Source organism: Sus scrofa, chromosome 1, assembly GCF_000003025.6.
Source record: "Sus scrofa isolate TJ Tabasco breed Duroc chromosome 1, Sscrofa11.1, whole genome shotgun sequence".
NCBI classification, from domain to species: Eukaryota; Metazoa; Chordata; class Mammalia; order Artiodactyla; family Suidae; genus Sus; species Sus scrofa.
Window position 1 is genome coordinate 165,119,781 of NC_010443.5, and position 22,092 is coordinate 165,141,872.

Below are 22,092 nucleotides of genomic sequence, written 5' to 3' on the forward strand. Positions count from 1 at the left end.
CCAAAGCAGGAAAAGGGGTTCTGACTTGTATGTGTGGGCTTCTAGACATTCTTAAAGTCTCCCAACCCACCCCTCTCCCTATGTCTTGCAGGAGACAGACTGTGACCAGCACCCCCTGCTGGATTGAGCTGCACCTGAATGGGCCATTGCAGTGGCTTGACAAGGTCCTCACCCAGATGGGCTCCCCAAGCATCCGCTGTTCCAGTGTGTCTTAGAGACATTGGGTGTGAAGGGGGAGGGTGGGGAGGGCGGGCTCGGGGAAGATGGCTGTGGAGGAGGTGGAGAAATCAGAACTCTACTCACTGTGGTCAAGGAAGAAGACATTTTTCTCCCTCAACCAAAGTGGCACCAGCCTGTTTTCCAAAACACAAAAGCAAACCCGGAGATGGATTTCTATGAACAGCTGTGTCTGCTGAACACATCTTCCCTTTGGCCCCAGCTTGAAGGGCAAGAAATGGCTTCTGCTCTGGCGGCTTGAGCAAACAGGTGGTATCTCACCACCTGCCACCTCCCCCTGCCTCCCCCCCCCCTTTTTTAAGGACAGAAACTGGGATGTCACTGTCCAATGGGAAATGGCCTTCTGATCAGGACCGGAATGTGGAATGGGCCTTGGGTGCTCTAGGCTGGGAGAAGCCCGCAGGGGTGTGAGCACACCTCAGGTCCAGCCCTCTTCCCCCACTGAGCATTCCTGAACCCCAGCTGCAGCAGCAGACCCTGTAACCTGGGGCCTGGACTGACTTGGGGCAGGGAGGGGGCTTGTCTGTCTCTATCCATCTCAGAGCGTACTGATTACAGTGAGCAAGCGAGTGTGGTCACAATGTGCAGAGAGATGGTGGGAAAAGCTGGTGGGACACCGGTTTAAAAACACTCTTAAATTTGTCTTCACTTTCAGCAGTTGGAAAGCTCTGTTGAGGCTCAGTGCATATGTACCAGAGTTTGTATCATCAGCCTCATATGAGAGATTTGAATTACGTCAAGTGTTTCCATGAAGGAAGAGGCAGTCATCTATGATGGTGCTGGGGCTGAGGCAGCACGCTGGTACCCAGATCTCTGGTCACCTGTAAGAGTTCACTCCACATTCTCACATGCTCAGCTATATTGGTTGATGTAGTCAGTTGCATTAATTAAATGAACTTGATCATATGTTCTTTTAAACGTTTGTTTTATATTTAAAAAAAATCTGGATTGGCACATTGACTGGGACACAAGAGTGGGACCCAGCAGTTTCTCTCCCAAAGTGAAGCTTTTCCAGGTTTTGTTGAGAAGACACCTGCCAGCACTTTGGGAAGCTGAAATTAACAGAAGCAAATTCACCAGGAGGGAGAGATCTCAGGCCAACATAGGCAGATGAAAGGGCTATTAAAATTTTTTTTTTTTTTTTACACCTTTGAATATTGCAGGCTTGGTGCAAAGAGGTCTGCCATCTTTCCCCTGGGATGGGAGATTATCTAGCTCACAGTAGAAGCTCATCAGTGACAACTCTAGCAGTTATATGGTGTAATAAGTACTGCTCCCAGTGGCAATTAGTGAGAAAACTATTATAAATTATTTCAACTGGAAAAAAAAAAGAGCCCTCTTTTTCTGGCCTGTTGCAGAATACAGCAGACGAAATTGCCACTTGCCATTGGTACTTTATTCTTTGCTGCTGTTTTTGTATGAAATGACTTATCCCATATTTTTGCATGGATTTCTACCAGGAAACATTAAGGGATTTCCTATGGAAGTCTTGTCTTATTCCAGGTGAAGGGAAGAAAGCATCTACTTTTGGCAGGTATAAACCTCAACTGTGATGACATTTCTGAAGCTATGTGGAGATGTTGGGGGGTGGTTCCTGCCTCACTTGCAGGATCCTAGGTCTGTGATGCTCTAGCCTTGAGGTTTCCAGGTAGGAGAGCTGCTCGCCAAGCCTCTGGAGGACACAGCAAGAGACAGAAGGGGCCTTTTGCCAGGCCTGGGCTGGTCTTCGAGCAGGGCTGTTGACACAGAGCCCAGAGACAACTCATAACCCCTCATTCCACTTGAAAGAGCTGGACACTGCAGGTCTGAAGTTCGTGCCTGGTGTGAAATGATCGTGGACTGCTTCTTACAGACACAGGAAATCATCTGAACCTCCTGGATGTATGTTCCTGCTCCTGGTCAGGTCTGGGGACTCATGGTATGAATTACTATCTCATTTTGGCCTGGGCCGGAGCCACTATGGTGCCCCCTCTAAACGCCAGGGGCAGCAGTCTTTGAGGGTCCATGTTCTACACCTGCCACGTGATCCCGAGGGCTTCCTATGGTGCCCAGCTGTCCCCCAGGTACGTGGAAACTGGCTTCAGGTACAGCCCGATTTGGATGATCCAGTGGTCACACCTGGCTGCATTTGGATGGTGTTGTAGAATCCTTAGTGCTCAAAGCTCCTCTCAGAAGGCACGGACTTTTAGTTCTGTGTTTTTCCAAAAGCTACTTAGGTGTCCCTTTTTCTTTCTAGGCTAGACTGCTGGAGCAGGATGCGTGAGAAAAAAGTGAGGAAACCTACTTTTAGCACCACTGAAAAGGAGTTTGGTTGTACCTAGCAGTTAGGACCCGGCTTCATTCCCATCGTAGAGGCTTCGTAAGCGGCTTTGAGTCGTGTAATATTAGTGTCCTTCAAGTCATAAAAGTAGTTTTAAAATCCTATTGCATGAAGGCGCTTATACATTAAAAAACTTAAAGGACAGTTGAAAGGGCAAGAGGCAATCAGGGCAGTTCTCGGGGGGTGACAGTGGCTGTTGGAGAGCATTTGCAGTGCAGGTGTCCAGGCTGTACTTTGTGCCTTGTTCCCCAGCCTTGGGCTCCCTGCCAGGCCACCTTCACTGTGTGGCTTGTGCTGACACTGACCTGAGAGGAGCTGTGGCGGGGGGCCTAGATCCTGGCCTCAGCACCTCCTGGGAGCCGGCTTCTATTCCCTTCCCTCTCCTCCCACTCCCTCCCCACTCCCAACTTTAGTGCTTAGAGCCTTCCAGTGCAAGGAGGTAGCCGGCCCAGTGGCTCGGGTTCCAGGCCTGTGCTGGCACATCACTCCCCTGGCCACCTTCCTGGCAGGCTGCAGAAGACCTGACATTTTGAGACAAGCCCCGAGTCAGGAGCGGGGACTTTGACTCTTCTCTTAGGAAGAAGACACATGAGGGCAAGGCTGCTGGCAGACTTTTCCATTGTCCTTATGTTGTCCATGCTGTATTTTTTTATTGACCGTGGTGATTATTTTTTTTTAAATCATTGTTAATGTATTGGAATGAGCTGTAGCACACATCTTGTGCTTAGTTTGTTTTCATCCATCTCCCTCTGGCTTCCTAGAGTTTGGACATATTCCAGGGCTCAATGCTTTTACTCAAACCGCAGAAAAAGGTTTCCTTGAAGTAATGTGTGCATGTTGTGCATGTATGTGGGTGGCTTGGGGAGAAGGCAGAGCGAGGATTTCATCCTTAGCCCCAAGCTGCCATTTCTGAGGCTCCAAGAGGGTCGCTGCAGGGCCAGAGCTCATATTTGGCCTTTTTTTGTAGCTCTTACAAGAAGGGAGGGACAGGGATCTGCAGACTGCTCACGGGACCAGTAACCAAGGGGTTACCGGTAGCAAGTGAGGGCACGAGTTTAGTTCTGGACCCTGTGTCTTACTGTGTGACTTTAAATGGCAGTGTTGGGTGCGTTCCCAAAATCCACACATCCCCACTTTGCTGGAGGAAAACCTCAACTTCGCTAAGTTGAACTGTTTTTCTTGGTGTGGCGTAGATGTTCCCTTCCAGAACCCCTTCTAATAATCGTCCTTCAGGAGCACCAGCCACTCCTCAAGTGGGTGGGAAATCAGAGAACTGTGCCCAAGAGGGTACACAGCAGTCATGAAGATGAGGCATCTTGGCTGGAAGAGCAGGGAAACGCCTCGGTATTCAGGCAAACTTTCCGAAAAAATACAGCTATCACATAGAAAAAGCTCGCCTAGAGTGTAAACTGGATTGAGAAGCGCTCTCAAGTGATTCTGTAATTTTGTTTTATGCTGAAGTAATGTACCCTCGAGCATTCTGGTGTTTTTATATTTATGTAATAATTTCTTAAAAAACATTGGAGACAGATAACTATTTAATTTTTTGAAGACAGTTGGAAGTCTCTCCTCCCTCCCAAGGACAGTGGCTGGGAAGAGCTGGGGCACAGCCAGTTCTGAACGCTGGTGGCGGGGACAGTGGCTCGGCCTCTGGAACCACCAACCCAGGCCGGCTTACTGTGCGGCAGCGTGTGAACACAGGCAGCTCTGGGTCAAATACAGGTGCTCCCGCAGGGGTCCTCTGAACCAAGCCCCTGTCCCTTCCTAGGGGTGAGAACTGTACCCAGGGACGGAGCCACCTTCCTCCAAGAACCTCCACTTACTCACTGCTGCTGTTGCCACGAGGCTGTTCTGTGCGGGACTCCTGGCTGGGTGTGCGTTTGGGTGGGGAAGGAGCGTGGAGGATGCTGATGGCCTGCCCTTCTCAGCCAGCCTGACCTTTTAATACCTTTGTAAAAAGCATGTATGTATTTATAGTGTTTTAGACTTTTCTAACTTTTTGTATCTTAAGAGCAGAGCACCTGTTTAAGCATTGTACCCATTGTTAAAGAACTGTGTCCTCTCTCCTTCTCTACCCCCTGTTAAGTGCCCTTCTAATAAACTTTTCATTGAAAAGTTGCTGGGCCGGAAGCTCGCTCTCATTCTTGCTGCCATGCCTGGGTGGAGAGGGAGACTTTAAAGGGCCCCAGGAGCTTCAGAGAAAAGGGCCTCCAAGCCCACATGCACTCTGACCAAGGAAGTGCCTGGCCACCTCCTGCCATGCCCCTGCTGCCCCTGTGTACTCACCAGGAGCAACACGTGGTGCCAGCCAGTCCCTCATTGACAGCAGGAGCCTCCGGGTCTGATGCCCCCCAGGTGGTGCGCCTCCCTTGCTTGCCCCCATCTCAGGGCTGCATAAGCCCCAGTGGTGCTGGCTCCCCACTGTTACTTGGCATTCATTTCCCCTGTACTTAAAGGTCCCACCAGGTCAATCCTGCCACAGGCACAGAGGCAGTTTCAGATTCTTAAGAAGTAGGTTTCCACACTTTCCAGCACCAATGCCTTAGCGCCGGTGAAAATCCATTTTAAATTCCAAACTCCCGAGGAGAAAGAGACTTCAAAACTCTTGCCTTGGCTGAATCATACACTGACCCCAGATGATGTGGATTAAGAAACAGGATGACATGAATAAAAAATTGGAGGAGGATGGAAGGGGGCTGGAATACTTCTCCAGCTGGGCCACTTCTACAGCAGTGCTCCGTCCCAGAGGTACAGCCCTTCCACTACCAGGGGGAGGCATGTTCCACAGGAACGGCACCTGTGTGCCTGTGGGCTTGGCCTCCATGAACCAGATCAGATTCCCACTTTAGTTATTATTTGGCCAATTCTATCCTCCTGCCCCACCTCCCCCAAACTACTTTCCCCAAGGTTTTACCTAGTTGATTTCTCAGCAAATGACTCTCGAAACCATACCTCTAACCCAGTCTGTTCCTTGGGCTCCACAACTTTCTAATGCCACTATTAAATGGGGTCCAAAACAACACCCCCTTGCCCCCGACAGGGGTCATCCTCCACCTTGCTCATGCAAGGTCCCTTTCCTGACTCCCAGGGCTTATCAGGCACCTCCCCCTGGCCTGCTGTCCCCACTCTCCAAGTTCTGAGCAACTTGATGCATTTCTCTCCCTGCTCCCACCACCTGTGCAGTAGCCCCTGCTGATCAAGTCTCCCTTTTGGAAAGGCCCTGAATGTCTGGGTTCTCCTTCGCCCTGTCACATCATCTCCTCTTTCCTCGGGCCTGTGCCTCCTCCCTCCATGCTGCTATTCCCAGACCACTGTATGCACTCTGGATATTACTCCCTGAGCGAGTGTGTCTACCCGTGTGATTTCAAGCCACAAAAATGCTAAGGACTCCCCAAATTAGCATTTATAGCCCACACATCCAGCCCAAGCCTTAGGCCCATCTCTGACAGCCTGCTGGCTACTGATACAAGTATGTCCAAACAGCTGAAAAACCGAAATTCATCATTTCCCTTAGTGAACCATGGCCCTCTCCTGGCCTCCAGCCCTGTTTTAGTCACAACCCTTTACCCATCCCACAGCCATGCAGTCACAGTTGCCACCACTCCTGTCCCCACACCTCACAGTCCCATTCCTCTGCTCTCACAGCCCTGACCTGCAGGCCCCTGGGCACCTGGACAACTGCATGGCTTCCTAGCCGCTCTCCTCACCTGCTTTCCCGTAAATGCACCATCCACACTGCACCCCTCGCCCCCGCCCCAGTGACCTATCTGACCTCAGAGGCCCTCCCAGTCCACAGTGCAAACTCTTAAGGCCTTTAACATGGACCCCGTGACCCTTACCATTTGGCCCCCACAGCTCACCGCCTCAACCCTGCTACCCAGCATCGTGTAAGCACAATTCCCTTATGTGTCACACCAGAATGGGTGACTGCTCTGCTTGGAACGGCGACTCCTCTTCCCCAGGCTACACCCCTGCGCCCACTGCCCCCTGGCCCTGGCTTGACATACCACCAGTTCTCCTGGCTCACCTTCACTAAAGGTCTGAGACTCCAGAATCTCCTCCAGGAAGCTATCTGTGAATTTCTCCAACACCAGAGTCTCAACTGTGCGTTAACTATGTAGCTCTCTAGGCTGAGTTCCTTGAGAGCAGGGTCTACATCTTATTCTTGTACCCACGGTTTCTTTCCACCACCACATATTTCCACTGAATTAAATGGATAATTCTACCTTAAGCAGTACCTCTTCCATCCATTTCCACTCTGCTATCCTATATAAATCCTTATATAGGGTTGGAGGAATAGCACCAAAATAGAGATCCTGATTACCTTTTATCACAGCTATTCCAATACTCTCCTAACTTGTCTCCCTCCCATCCAGGGATGGCAAACACAGGGTGAAACAATCACCATCCCCTATTTCTCTATCCATGGCAAAAGCCACTCATCACAGTCCTGGGTCCATCCTCAGCCTCAGAAGCCTTCTTAACACAGCCCCCCAAGTGGACAGTGCCAATCAGCTGGTGTTGGCTAGTACTGCTACCAGACTATCCTGGGATTAATTATGGTTATATGACTTTTTTGCACTAACCCCCTCGGCTCTTTGACTACCGCCTGCATAGGCACAAGGTAGTATTTCAAGGTTCTCAACATCACTCCATCCTTATCTACCCGTTTCTCTAGCTGGACTACTGGGGCTTCCTTATCTCCAGAACCTTGGGTCATGCTGTAACTTCCACTAAGAATTTTGCAATCTCCACCCACCTGCCTGCCCAAATTCTTACCCCAAAAGTTCAATTCAAGCATCACTTCCCCAAAGTCAGTAGGTCTCTAAGTGCGGGCTCTGGCCAGCAGCAGCATCACCTGGGAAGTTAGGAACCCACATTCCCAGGCCCCACCCCAGACCTACACAATCAGATATCCCAGGGCAGGGCCCTCCAGGTGATTGATTCTGGGGCTGGCTCAGGATTGAGAACCATGGCTCCAAAACATACTTCATGCTCTCCCCAATCCATTAGACTCTCTCCTTCCCATAGCAATTCAGGCGGGGCACCGACCCTACTCTTCACATTCTGCCCAGCATTTGACCTTTGATGGCCTTCCCTTGCTTGCCCCCTTCTCGCACCTCAGCTGGATGATGAGCTCCTAGGGAAAAGAACCCCAATCCTTACCCGAGTCTGCAGCCATGGCCACGGCCAGTGCAGTACAGCACCAAGAAGGCCCCCAGCCAGTGCTAGCCGCACTGAGTGCTCGGCTCCATTCTCACCAGGATAAAGAACAGGTTGTAGCTTTTTCTTAACTTTGAGTTTGAGGCATTCTAACACCACTGTGACTTACTGAGCATTTCCTGGAGTGACAACACTGATGCAGACCATGTCCTTGGGCTTCGGATGAAGAGAATATCTTCTACATTATGCTGCTATTTCCATAAAGCTCCACCCCAGGCCTCACTTAGCCTACATTTTGTAACATTAAAGTCACCTGGTGGATAAGAGAAAGGGGAGAGGCAGTGGTTGGTGACATCCTTCATAGGAGAGAACCCAGGGAGGTTTTATGCGACCCATGCCTCCCAGGTCCAGTAGTTGTGGGAGCAAGTCCTTGAGCCGATCAACAGATACACACAGATAAAAAAGGGTCTTAGAGGAAAAAAATTCTTCCCAAACCTGTGTTCCAAAGCTGCGGTTATAACCATTCAGTCCAGGTTCCAAATCAATACTTTTCCAATAGGAAACAAACTGCACAACAGTGAGAGCTGCAACAGGGCTCAGTAGTGTGCCAACCAGACTCGCACTGTTGCTATTACCTCGAGTCTTCATTCTGCAAGTCAGAGAAACACTTCAGAATTAAGGAGGACACTTCTATCCTAGAGGAACAGTAACACACTTCACTGAATAAAGACACCCAGGTTAAGAGCAAGACTTGTGATGCTGAAAACAGGCATAGGTAAATGCCCAAAACACAGAGAATTCCTAAGATCCTCTCTACCGGAGTTTACATGCCGAAGGTGCAAAGATGGATCACTAAATTAAACCCCAAGTGGAATCTAAATCAAAACTTTGGCCTGCACAGTCAGCATGATGCTTTTAGGAACATACAAATTATGGCAAAGTTAATTGTTAGGGTGTTGTTTTTAAACCAATCCTCTAAGAAGGTGGTACACTTGACCCCATCTTTCACACCTTCTCCGCCCATGGTCCTCTATAAGATTTGGTATTTAATGATAGGATGCTGTAGCTAAATTGTCCTATTTTAAAATGGGTGAGGGGGGGTGAAGGGCAACTGTTAACTCACTGCTCTTAACTCATCCAGCATTCTTTGGCACTGTCTCTGTCAATCAGAATGTTCAATGAATCAAACCTCTGACCACACTGGACACATGCTGGCTAAATTTAGCTTCGCATCAGCAAACACTCCAGCTCAGAATAGTTCAGGGAGCTCTCATCTTACCCTTAGACAGTGATTCTTCTAAGACTGTTTGCCATGGCAAGCCAAGGCAGGGCGAGGGGCACTCTGCGTGATCTCTCGATGGCCACTGTTAAGAGAGTGGCCCAAGGTTAAGGGAATCTGACAAGCCACAGAGAAATGCTTATCCCTACCTCACCACAGTGGGAATACGAAGTCAGCCATATATCACATTTCCTGTGTTATAAGTAGTTTGCAGTAATAGCCTGATATGCTCTACAGTCCTTGAACCACATCCCATATTACTCAGCCATCTAAGTCTAGCTTCCCTGAATCTCCAGCTTCTCTGAATTAGACGTGGCCAAGTTCTATAAATAGACAGCAAGCAAACCGGCTCTGTCAATCTTCTTACATTCTGGCAGGATAACATATTTTAAAATTATAAAAATATCTATGTCTCCATCACTCTAAAATTATTACATAACACATGATTTTTCTCGGGAAAGAAGTTTTATTCTTGTCTATCCCTACCTCCCAGTACTCATGGACCTTAAAGCTTTGCGATCGTAGACATCAAACTATCAAACTGAAATCCAAACCAGCGTTAAGGGCCCACTATGTGTTAGACACTGTGTGACAACACGAATAGAAAAATGTTTAAGAAAAAACAAAAATGACAACCAAAAAAAATGAGTCTCTCTCTTTTTTTTTTTTTTTTTTTTTTTTTTTTGTCTTTTTGCTATTTCTTGGGCTGCTCCCGCGGCATATGGAGGTTCCCAGGCTAGGGGTCTAATTGGAGCCGTAGCCACCAGCCTACGACAGAGCCACAGCAACGAGGGATCCGAGCCGCTCTGCAACCTACACCACAGCTCACGGCAACGCCGGATTGTTAACCCACTGAGCAAGGGCAGGGACCGAACCCGCAACCTCATGGTTCCTAGTCGGATTCGTTAACCACTGCGCCACGACGGGAACTCCTTTTGTTTGTTTTTGGTTTTTTTTTTTTTTTTTTGAGTCTCTTATTTTAAATCCCAGATGGACAGTCCATAATAATTTGTGGTGGCATGTACATAGGTCACTTCAGATAGACTGCAATGATCACGCTTCTTAAAATGGGCCTTTAGTAGAATACCACCAGATGCTTTATTCCCACATGTTCCCTAGAAGAGGGCAATATCCCCAGACAGCTGAGATTTTGAAGACATGAGTTAATATTATACCTGTGCATGGAGATTCTAAAATAGTGAGTTTGACAAACTCTTAGATGATTGGCTTTTTATGCCCACTCCAGCAAAGGAAGGCTTCACCCCAACACCCCCCTCCCCACTAAAAAACAACAAAATCTTAAATATGCACATAAGCAGACTTTATAAATAAATCACATTTTAATCACCTGGCTTTGTTTAATCCACAAAATCAAGTTCACAGCTTTTTCTTATCTGTTTTCCCTAACCATGTGACCTAATGTACTTTCTGAAACCTTCCTTGTTTTAAGGAAGACATCTTCCACCTTTCATTTTGCAGCACCAGAGCCAACTTCCCTTACATTCCCAATCAATGGTTGATGCAGCCACCTCAAAGAAAGCCAAGGAGAAGGATACAAAGTCATCAAGTGAGACAGCCTGCAATGTCTTCTGGAATGGCTCTTCCTGAGTGTCCCAATCACGCAAACCTTTGCTTGCTCCTCTGGTCGGCCTGGCCCAGAACCTGGGACATTCCATTCCTTCTGCTACCTATTTCAGGTTCTGCAGGGCTTAGGTGTTGCACAGGGGGGTCTGAAACTTGTTTTCTGCTGGTGACCTAAGGGGTTCACAGCCTACACGAAGCCAACAGCAGTTTTCAGCCCGTGTGTCCTGAGCCCATTTAGAGCTATGGCAGTGCCTACCACAGTATAGGTTAACAACATGCATTACACAGTGCTTACAAAAACAGAAATGAGGACTTTATTTGCTGTATTTCCCAAGCTTCCTTTGCAAACTTCCCCTTTGGTGATCAGATGCCCTGGGGCTGACCCACAGGGCCCTGGAAACAACACAAGGTACGCAGGGATTCATTGCCTAACGAAAGTTTCACATCCTTCCCTATCAAGCCCACTCCTTAGCTTTACTATTTTGGCAGTGATCTCTGGCTTTCAGAGAGGAAGAAACATGCCTTGTTTTGAGGGTATGAAGTGTGACAACACAGCTCTGACATCTTATGTAGCAGGGGAGAACTCTTAAGAAAAGCTTCTTCGGGGTAATACAAAAGTCTCGGGACATGATCACACTGTTTCAATGGCCCATACAGGGAATTCCTAAGTTTCTTTCTCTCTTATACACACACTGCCCTCTCCCTCCCCATGTCCAACAACTCGGAAGATGGGTTTACTTTATCCCTACCAGAGCAGGAAACCCTTGCATCATTTAAACTCACACTGCTTTCTCAATACTCTCTAGCATGAGCTCAGAAACTATATTTCAATTGAAGTGCCCAGGCCTTTTTTTTTTTAAACTAGAGACTAACCTGAAGGCCAGTCACTTTGGCCTATCATCTACATACTATAGCATAAATCTGCAGCTTCTTCTTTCCCGCCTATCAAAAGCATCAAATCTCAGAGCAGCATGTTCCTTGAAAGAAAAAATCCAGAATACCCAGGAAAAGGAGCACATCTGCAGTAATCAAGTGTGAACAGAAGGACTGGTACTGCAAAGACTGACCAGTAAATGGCTTGGTGGGCCTTAACTTGTGATTTAACTCCAATCACACAGGCTTTGAGCCTTAGCCCACTCCTGCTCCTAGAACAAAAAAGTATACTTCAAAAATTCTCACTCCCTACTGTCATTCTCACCCCCTTATAGTACACTGAGGGAGGAGAAGGTTCTCCTTTACCACCCCCCCAACTAAAAACTATAATTAACAGGACCCTACAAACAACTCAGGCAGCCAACACGATGATGGGAAGTTCAGCAAATGACGACTGGGTGAGTTAGGAAGGATTCTCAGGCAGAGAGAGTTAGTGTCTCTGTTAGTCAAGCCCTAGCATGAATAATTTAGTGTTCTTCATCCGACGAAAGGCCTTCGATCTCATCTCTGTCTCCCCCAATTGCCATCCAAAAGGCTTTGGCCACCTGTGGAAAGAAGCAAGCAACACATTTTAGGCAACGGCTAAATTTTGGCTGGTTTCATGTCATAGATAGAACCCCATTAAGAATTAAAATTCTACGCCTTGCCCTCCAGCACTCTGGCAACATCTACCAGCACCCTTGAACACCCTGACCCAGCAGGACTTCCACTCTTAAGCTTTATACTGAGGTTAGAATCAAATGAATAGGTGTGTACATAGGTGCTGTGTAAGGATAGGCACAGCTTCACTAGAGAATCAAAAAATGCACGTGACCTAAATGTTGAGAAGGGAACTGGATAAATAAATCATGACACATTCATTCATACAATAGAATGCCGTAAACTGTATACATTTCCTGCCAAGAACATGTTTTGTGTTGGTAATAACCAAACCAAACAAAATAATTAAGAGTTTTCCAGCCTAACAACTAGGAAGGCAAACATTCTGGGTCTCAATGTTCCATGTCACTCAACAGACACTGGGAAATCTGGGTTCGACTGCACCAACTATATTATTATTGGGTAAATATTCAATTAGTTTTAAGTTAATATTCAGCAAAAAGTTCAGAGTAAGATGCTTTAGAAGTAAACAAGTATGATTATAATTCTAACAGCACTGGACCTGTTGTAGGTACTCAATAAATACCTGACTGATTTTCTCACCTTTTCTGCATGCAACTTTCTTTGCTCGTGAGGAAGCGTCGCAGCCTTGTCTAGGGGGAAAATATATCTTAAGAAATGCATCTAATAGCACAGAAGAATCTGGAGTGTATGAATGTTCTAACCCTAGAAGATGGGAGATGGGTTTCAAAGACAGAAGTTTATGGTGTAGTCATTATAGCTGTTAGGAAGTTTAAGTCTTCCAAATTTTCCACATGGGAATGATGTGAGTAAATTGGTAGGGGTCTTACTGATTCCATGTTAATGAGACACGCTGAAAGAAACAGAGAGAGGCAAGAAAAGAAGGGAAAGAGGAAAAACAGTGAAGAGAGAGGAAAACTTTCCCCAGGGAATTTTAATAGAAGATGGCACAGTCCCCCAGTAGCTAAGTTTCTCAGATGAGGCCAGTGCATGGAATACAATCAGCAGTTACAAAGCAAAATCCTATTATATAAAACGAGAGAAGCAGCAACACGGGAACCTGTTAGACTCAAGGGATTTGGTTACCTTTCATTTCCTTTAACTTTGAAAACAGTCTTTCAAAATTCTCCAAATCTCCTCCACCTGTAGTAAGACTGGCTAGTTCTTGAATATCCAGGTCTAACATGGGATCTGAAATAAGTATTTGCCACATGTCATTCAAGTATGTACTAAATAAACAGAATCCTAAAGCAATGAATCTGACTTTGATGACAGTTACCAGTGAATGAGTGCCCACTGTGTACTAGCTGTTCAGCTCACGCTGCTTCATCCTGCACAGATGCTAGTGGTTCCTCACAAAAGAATAGTGACTCACTTTATCCTTACAACACTGTAAGGAAGTGAGGAATTCTGTTTCCATTTTAAAGAGGAAACTAGAGCTCTGAGTTGAAGTGACTTGCTCAAGGTCAGAGCCTGAGCTGTGTGACTTTGGATTCACATGTAGGTGGTTCCAATTCTAAAGGCCACACCCTCCACTAAGGTAAATGAGTCAATAAACTGAAATTTATACCATAATTTCCTAGACAACTAATATTTTCACATCTATTATTGACAACCATATATGGTGGTAAGGACAGATACCACTGTCCACAATTTACAGAAGCAACTTGGGTTTAAAAATGAACTCACCCAAAATTACAGCTATTTGGAGGTAGAGCCAATTTAGATTCCTACTTTCTTACCACAAATCCTTTACTATTTCTACCTCAGCATGTGGCCTCTTTATCAAAGTTTTTAATCAGAACTTTCACTCGTCCTCCACTCCAGGATGACCACCTCTAGTATGTCTTTCCTGACTGTCCCAGCTCTCACAGGTCTCCTTCCTTAGAATTTGTCCCACATTGAGGGTTTATAGAGCTGTCTGCCTTGCACTACTTTGTACTCTGACATCTGTCCATCATTCCTATTCACAAATACTACAGCGACAGAGAGTTTGCTTTGTCTGTACCACTGAATGCTTTAACTTCCATTTTATTTTTGCAACAGTGTTGTAAGTAAAGATTTGTTACCCCTATTTTACAGAAGGGGAAACTAAAGCCCACAGAGGCTAAATAATTTACTCAAAGTCATCTCACTACTAATAGAGCCGTGATTTGAACCCAGCTGTCCAGGACTCCAAGCCCCATGACTTTCCATTACAAGGTCTGTCTCTGCATTTTTAGACTATAAGCTCCTTCAAGACAAGGATGATAATTCTTGGCATCTACTACAATGCCATATGGATAATTTGATGTTAAAAAAAATGCATTTGGATAACAAATGTCTTTTAGTTCAACGGGCATGTAATGGTGGCAAGTGGGCATACAGAGCTAGAGATAAAAGTCTGTGATTTATCTGTATTCACAGCAACTGAACTATAGATATGGACAGAATCACTTCATGTTTAAGTATAGATTTGGAAGAGGAGTAGATGGAACACTGAGGAGCGGCAATATTTAAAGGCCAGGTAAAGGAGGGTAATCTTCCAGAGATAAAGAAGGAATTATCAGAGAGGCAGGAAGACCACAAGGAGATGTGCTGGGTGAGTCAGGAGAAGATAATATTTCAGAAAGAGATTGATCCATAACATATACCTTTTTTTTTTTTTTTTTTTGCTTTTTAGGGCCACACCCTCGGCATATGGAGATTCCCAGGCTAGGGGTTGAATTGGAGCTGTAGCTGCTGGCCTACGCCACAGCTGTAGGAACATTATATCTGAGCCATGTCTGCAACCTACCCCACAGCACAGCAATGCCGGATCCTTAACCCACTGACCGAGGACAGGGATCGAATCCGCAACCTCATGGTTCCTAGTCAGATTCGTTTCCAATGTGCCAAGACCGGAACTCCTAATTATAATATTAAATGGAGCCAAGAGGTCAAGATGAGGTCAGGAGGACATTAATTAGTCTCAGTGGCATGAAGTTACTGGAGAGCTCTTTTAGTAGAAAATAGGAGCAATAGCTAGATGGGATGAGTTGAGGAATGAAGGGGAGGTGAGGAAGGAAATTAGGTAAAGAAAGGAGGGAAATATGGGGATGAGGAAGATACGGGGATATTTTACTGTGGTTTTGCCTTTTTTAAGAATTTTGAAATAGGCAGTTCCCACTGTGGTGCAGTGGAAACAAAACCAACTAGTATCTATGAGGATGTGGGTTTGATCCCTGGCCCCCGCTCAGTGGGTCAAAGATCCAGTGTTGCCGTGAGCTGTGGTGTAGGTGGCAGATTTGGCTCAGATCCCATGTGGCTGTGGTGTAGGCTGGCAGCTGGAGCTTCAATTCAACACCTAGCCTGGGAACTTCTATAAGTCTCAGGTGCAACCCCAAAAAGCAAAAAAAAAAAAAAAGAATTTTGAAATAATTTTAGTGCTACGAAAAAGCTGCAAAGATGGTATAAGCATTCCAATACGAACTTCCCCCACCCTCCCTCAGCACTGACATCTTATATAACCATGGTACAATTATACACATCAAGAAGTTAATAATGGAAGAGTGCTATTAACTAAACCACAGACAGAGTTCATTCAACCTCCATCAGTTTTTCCACTAAGAGTCTTTTTTTCTCTTCCAGGATCCAATTCAGGATTCTATACATAATTTAATTGTCAACTCTCCTTAGTCACTTTGTGACAGTCCCTAAGTCTTTTCCTTGTCTTTCACAATTTTGACACTTTTTTGAAGAGTCCTGGTCAGTTATTTTGTATAAAGCCCCTCATTGATGTTTTCTTATTATTAGATTGAGGTCATGGACCTTTGGCAGGAATACCAAGAACTGAGTTCTCTTTCAGTGCATCTTATCAGGGGGAGGTAATGTCACGATGTCTCATTACTGGTGATGCAACCTTCATCATTGGAAGTGGTACTTGCCAGGCTTTTCCAATATAAAGTTACTATTTTACCCTTCGGAATACATAAATAACTTAGGAAAGATAACTTTTTTTATTTTTTGGCCTCGTCCTTGGCATGTGGAAGTTCCTGGGCCACAGATCAAACCTGTGCCTCAGTGGTGATCCCAGCCACTGCAGCCACAACACTGGAGCCTTAACCTGCTGAGCCACAAGAGGACTCCAAGGAAAACTTTTTGGCTATGGATCTATGTTTCTTCTCAAATTTTCATCTAGTAATTTACCATTCATGAGTGGATCTTGTCTATAATGACTATTATTATGCTGTGTAGCTAATGGTGATTTTCTACCTCCCTCAAAACTTCTACATTTATTACTTGGACTTCTTCTGTAAGGAGAAGCAGCCCCCTCTTTTTCAGTTATGTATTCAATTATTTACAAATTCATGGACAAAGGTTTTATTCTATGGGTTACAGCCAAAGTCCATGCTAATTTACTTTGCTGGTCAAATTGTTCCAGTTCTAGCCATTAGAGCTTCTTCCAGGTTGGCTCATCTGCCCTCTCAGGAGGGCACTTCCTTACTTTCTGGCACCATGAGATACTCCAGGTTCATCTTGCATGTTTTCTGCCTCAACCCTGAACCAACTACTTCTCCAAATAGCCCTGGTACCTTTTACTGGAGAATGGTATTTAGAGACTAAGATCTAAGTGCTGGGTGTGTACACTGCTAGCAGAGTGTTGATGCTTCTCAGCCCTCTCGGTGGACAGAGCTAGGAAACAGATGTGTTCTAACACATGCATACACATATCTATATTTATTTCTCTACTGCTCTAACTATATCTTTAAAAACCATGAGTTCATATGGATAACTTTGATTCTAGTCTGGTACTAAAAGGTTCATCCCAGCCTTCCCCTTTCTCTGACAATAAGAAAGCCAGCTCTCTTTATCTACACTATATCATCTCATTTTTCAACCATAATATATGTGAAATATATTTGCAGAATTTTGAACCCATAACCCTGTAAGAATCAAATTTATTAGGTAGAGTGTTGTATTTCTGTTTCGTTCTCTTTGTTTTTGGCCTCATGGTGTCCAGTCAGAATACCGTTTCCTCAAGTTTCTTATTTTTTATCTTCCCTGCCTCCTTCAGTGTGGTCAATGGTTTGTCTTCATGACAGAGACCTTACTTACAGGTTTAAAAACTGATATGAAGGGTTTAACTGAGAAGACAAGGCTGAATAAACTAGAGAGAAAAGAGATAGTGTTTAATTTTTTCTTCTTAATATGTTTCTATAACCAATCACTCGAGTTTTCTAGGTATATTATCTTATAAACAACAAAAAAAATTTTTTTTTAAATTTACTACTGCACATGGACCCTCTGTGGAATAAAGAGAAGTAGTGATGTCAGTAGTTCCCCAACAAAAGAGTGTTTATAGTTACTGTCAACTAAGCTACTTGGCTTTCTGGCTTTTGGACAACAAACTGGCTTCCAGTTTCAGTTCCAGGACCTTCTTGGACAAGTTATGAAACTGTTCCAGGCCTCACCCTTATCTCTGTAAAATAACTTCTCTGCCAAAATTCATTACCAAATGAGAATGTGGACATAAAAGAACTTTAAAAGGATATGAGAGGGCTTATAAAGAGGTGTTATTCTTGTTACCATCAATTCTGACTACTGTGAAATAGTATTAAAAAAACTGTATGGGAGTTCCTGTGGCACAAAAGGATCGACAGTGTCCCTGTAGTAGCGGGGACACAGGTTTAATCCCCAGCCTGGCATAATGAGTTAAGGATATGGTGTTGCAGCAACTGGAGCGTACGTAGCAGCTCCAGCTGGGATTTAATCCTTGGCCCGGGAACTCTATATGCAATGGGGTGGCCAAAAAACAAACAAACAAAAAAACACGAAAAAGAACCAAAAACGGTGGAATATGGAAATAGAAAGCTATTTCACCATCTGTTTCTGTCTGTTTTGGCTAAGATGATCTGAATCAAGATCCTGCTAAGAGAATCAAGAAGAAAATGGTACCTACAGGTCTGTAATGTATTTACTCTCCCTCCTTTTTTTTCTTTCTTTCTTTCTTTTTTTTGCTTTTCAGGGCTGCACCTCGGCATATGGAAGTTCCCAGACTAGTGGTCAAATCGGAGCTACAGCTGCCGGCCTATACCACAGCTACAGCAACACCAGACCCAAGCCGTGTCTGTGACCTACACCACAGCTCACAGAAACACCAGATCCTTAACCCACTGAGCAAGGCCAGAGATCGAACCTGCAACCTCATGGTTACTAGCTGGATTCATTTCCGCTGCACCACAATGGGAACTCTTCTCCCTCCTTTTTCTGACATCCGTCCACAAGGCTCACAATTCATTTGGGGTGCACTATCAATTTTCTTCCCTTGTCCGTGTTTAAAGTCAGTTCCCCCCCAGATGATTTATGCCCCGATACATGGACTATTATAAGTCCCACAGAGCTGTCACTTGGCAGCCAGAGGAGGGGCTTACCCACAATGCTATCGACCTGAGCGTCTGCTGTGTTAGATGCGCCACCTCGATGATCCAAGAGAGCTTCAGTCCTCTCTGCTGCTGGCAAACAGGGCTGCTGTTGAGGAAAACACACGCAAGCAACAATTTAAGAAGCTGCTTCAGAACTAAATCCAAAAAGGCTCACACTTCCACCCACTGGTTAGCTTTAGAGAAGTAGAAATAGGAACTAGAGACCAGGAGAGATGAAACAAGGATCAAGGTCACATTAAGAAAGGCTAAAAGACCACTAACTCAGGAGTGTTTTTCCTCAAGGAAAAATTAGCAAGTGTTGTGATTTTGCTATTGACTATTAAAACATACTGTTTTGTTTTAAGATCATGCTTTTTTTTCAAAATCTGAAAATGTGTAAGATCCTATCACAAAGACCTCAGAGACTGAGGAAGAAGGTCCTGGAAAGACAACATGGCACTGCCGAACGTGCTCATGGCTTCTACCTGCCGACCACAGCCGTCCTGGACCACAGTCCTTGAGGACAGAGGGTTGAAATCAGCTTATTAAACTCATTAAGGGCAGGTACCTTGCTTCAGGTTGTAGAGTACACAGGAAGTACTTAAAAAGAACCATTAATTTTATTTTATATTTAAAGATCTAGAGGCAACTTTATGCCTCAAGGAAATCCTGGCATATTTTTAAAAGCACTTTAGCAAAAACACATGCAACAGCACAAATTGCAAACATCTTGAAAGGGCTTACTGCTTTAATGCCTAAATAGCCTTTTCTCAATAGGTGGCAGGCATAAAAAGGGCTATTTTAGATTAGCCTTCTATCTATTTCTAATATTCTCAGTCACTTCTTAAATGGAAAGGGAAGAAATGATAAATGGTGTAAAGATTCACAATGATGAGTAGAAATTAAAGCCAAAGCAAAGAAAAGATCCAGGAAAAAAATCTCTACCTCTGAATGGCAGGTGTCTGCTGATCCAATGTTATGGTTTGCTCCAGCCAATGAGCTAAGAAGGCTAAAGCCTTGGTTCTTCTCTGAAAAGAAAAAAATACAATCACTGAAATTTTTTATTTACATTTTAAATTGTTAAAATGACTGTGACAATAACATAATAGTTAATAATAAAATTTCTAACTATAAAAAATAGTTATCATCATTTACCATACTCTCCAAATTCTGGGTAAATTTTAAATCACAGAGTATCAGTCCAGGTCAAGTAGATGGCAAGGCCATTACAACAAAGAAAAGGTTGCTCAGTGGTTCTGTTTGCAAAGATTAACAGAGCTGGTGTTCTGACAGTCATTATGAACTAATATTGCAGTGTTTTAAACAATTAAAATTAAAAAGAATCAAATACCAAGGTATTATTATCAGGTAAAAATGAACATTCATGTTTTTTTGAAATAAAGCTCTACTCGTGCAGTTATGGTTCCCAATGCTCTCGCTATTTGTATTTACAAAGGAGGACAAATCTAGAGCAAAATGTCAGAACCCAGCCCTGATTTGGTAGGGTTCCCCAAGAGTCACCTGGACAGTGACTACCCCAGTATTGAATATTGACCCTGCTTTGGACTGAGTTAGAATTTCTGTCTAAACAGAGACCAAGGAGTCTGAACTTTTAGCAAGTACTCCAGGAGAGTCCTTAGGATCAAGAAAATTGGAAAAACAAAAAACCAGTGCGCCTGAGAGTAGAAAGTGAAACCTACATCACTCAAGAGTCTAACAGTATAGAGGTCAAAGAACTCCTCTCTCAAAAAGGCTTCTTCCCACCTCACTTTCCTCTCCCTATCACTTCCCTGACTCCATTCTCACCCATCTCTCAACAACCTCCAAACTTCCTAGTCCTCGCCTCTGGTGGGTGAAACCTGTTGACAGAACCCCACAGAAAGAAAACCACTTGCAGGCCCCTCACTCCCATTTTAACTTGGGGAGATTTGCCTTTAAATCAGGATGAAGCCCAACTGTAGCATCGGGGAGGTCCAGGCCTGAGCTTTTTCCATCTCCTGTTACCATCTCCTCATGTAGTACACTTGGCCTACTTGTACAGAGGTACTAACCTGGTCGGTACCTGTGCTTGAAGGCTAGGGGGGCGCTGGGCAGTACCCAGGGTCTCTGCTGCTCTCTGCGCTTCCTGCTCCACAACCTCAACAGTGGCAGTGGGGTGAAAGGTGTGCACGTACTCCTGGAGTCCCCTTTCTTTTTTTTTTTTTTTTTTTTTTTTTTTTTGTCTTTTTGTCTGTTGTTGTTGTTGCTGCTGCTATTTCTTGGGCTGCTCCCGCGGCATATGGAGGTTCCCAGGCTAGGGGCTGAATTGGAGCCGTAGCCACCGGCCTACGCCAGAGCCACAGCAACGCAGGATCCGAGCCGCGTCTGCAACCTACACCACAGCTCACGGCAACGCCGGATCGTTAACCCACTGAGCGAGGGCAGGGACCGAACCCGCAACCTCATGGTTCCTAGTCGGATTCGTTAACCACTGCACCACGACGGGAACTCCTGGAGTCCCCTTTCTCAGCAACCTGCCCACCCATGAGGAACTCTGCAGGCCCAAGACCTGGGGGAGCCCCATCCCAGGACCAGGCTTCAGTGAGGCAGACTGGGGAGACTCAGAGGCTGAGACAAGTGTCCCACACTGAGGGTTTCACAGAGCCTGGGGGTGTTCATTCAAACACTGACATAATCTTTTCTTGTGGCCAATGTGCTATAGGCTTTAAAGCAGTTGTATGCAGTTATACAGTATTCTGGGATTTTACATGTCAGGAGGATACATGAGAGTTCTTATAAAATACTTTAGGCTCTTTGTACAAAAGGCATTTATCTGAGTAATAGAGCACTGATGCAAGAGGGCCCTTACTTCTATTACTGGAAATAACTTGGACTTTGGGTAATTTTCAAATCAGCTCACAAATCTCTCCGAATTCCAATTCCACAGCTTATGTTTTTCCTTTGTTGGGCAGTACCTAAACTTGGCACGCCAGAGGGCAATCCCTGAAGAATAATACAAGACAATGTCAGTTTAGGCATGTTATTAGACCAAAATGGTCTATTTAAAATGCCTCATTCTTTACAGTGGCTGCCTTCAAGGAGGGGATCTGGGATGAGCAGGAGTGAGAGGGAGCTGGACTTGGCACTGTACACTGTAAACCTCTGTCAACCTTTTGACTTTTGTTCCAGGTTCATGTGTATGCCTTTTAAACATTATATGATTAAATTCTATGTGTATTTTATCACAATAAAAAAACAAAACCTGAATGTCCCAACTCTAACAATTAATATAATTTTGGAAAAGTCCAGAGAGTGGGAAGAAAATTGGGTTAGTGGTCAGAAAGTCTGGATTCCATTCCTAGCTCTGCCCACCATTATGACCTTAAGTAAGTCAATCAATCTTTCTGTGCCTCAACTTTCTGATCTTAAAAAAAAAAGGGGGGGGAGGGGATTGGTAAGGTCCTTTTTGCTCTAGATGTTTGTGATTTGATGAAGTAAGCCTCTCTTAACCATTAACTCTGAATTGGCTGGGCTTAAGTATTTCTATATAGACAGAAACAAGAATCTTAAATTGCAGAATCCTTTTAAGGTCC

The 22,092-nt window shown here is 44.9% G+C and overlaps 2 protein-coding genes across 7 annotated transcripts in view; one reads left to right on the forward strand and one right to left on the reverse strand.

Moving 5' to 3' along the window:
* The window catches only part of SMAD3 (SMAD family member 3), a 125,999-nt gene extending 121,324 nt beyond the window's left edge, over positions 1 to 4,675 (forward strand). The window contains 1 exon segment of one of the 2 annotated variants that reach the window (NM_214137.1): positions 92 to 1,142. In NM_214137.1, the coding sequence (NP_999302.1) occupies positions 92 to 215 (124 nt within the window). In that variant the 3' untranslated portion in view covers positions 216 to 1,142. 2 annotated transcript variants of the gene reach the window in all.
* Positions 3,226 to 22,092, reverse strand: part of AAGAB (alpha- and gamma-adaptin binding protein) — a 69,997-nt gene continuing 51,130 nt past the window's right edge. The window contains exons 6-10 of one of the 5 annotated variants that reach the window (XM_003121743.5): positions 19,466 to 19,548; positions 18,530 to 18,626; positions 13,224 to 13,328; positions 12,720 to 12,769; positions 10,315 to 12,061 (exon numbers count right to left, since the gene is read on the reverse strand). In XM_003121743.5, coding sequence (XP_003121791.5) covers positions 11,984 to 12,061; positions 12,720 to 12,769; positions 13,224 to 13,328; positions 18,530 to 18,626; positions 19,466 to 19,548 — 413 coding nt within the window. In that variant the 3' untranslated portion in view covers positions 10,315 to 11,983. Of the gene's footprint in view, positions 12,062 to 12,719; positions 12,843 to 13,223; positions 13,329 to 18,529; positions 18,627 to 19,465; positions 19,549 to 22,092 lie in introns of all 5 variants that reach the window. The other 4 variants (XM_005659864.3, XM_021100396.1, XM_005659865.3 and 1 more) reach the window with 4 other exon arrangements.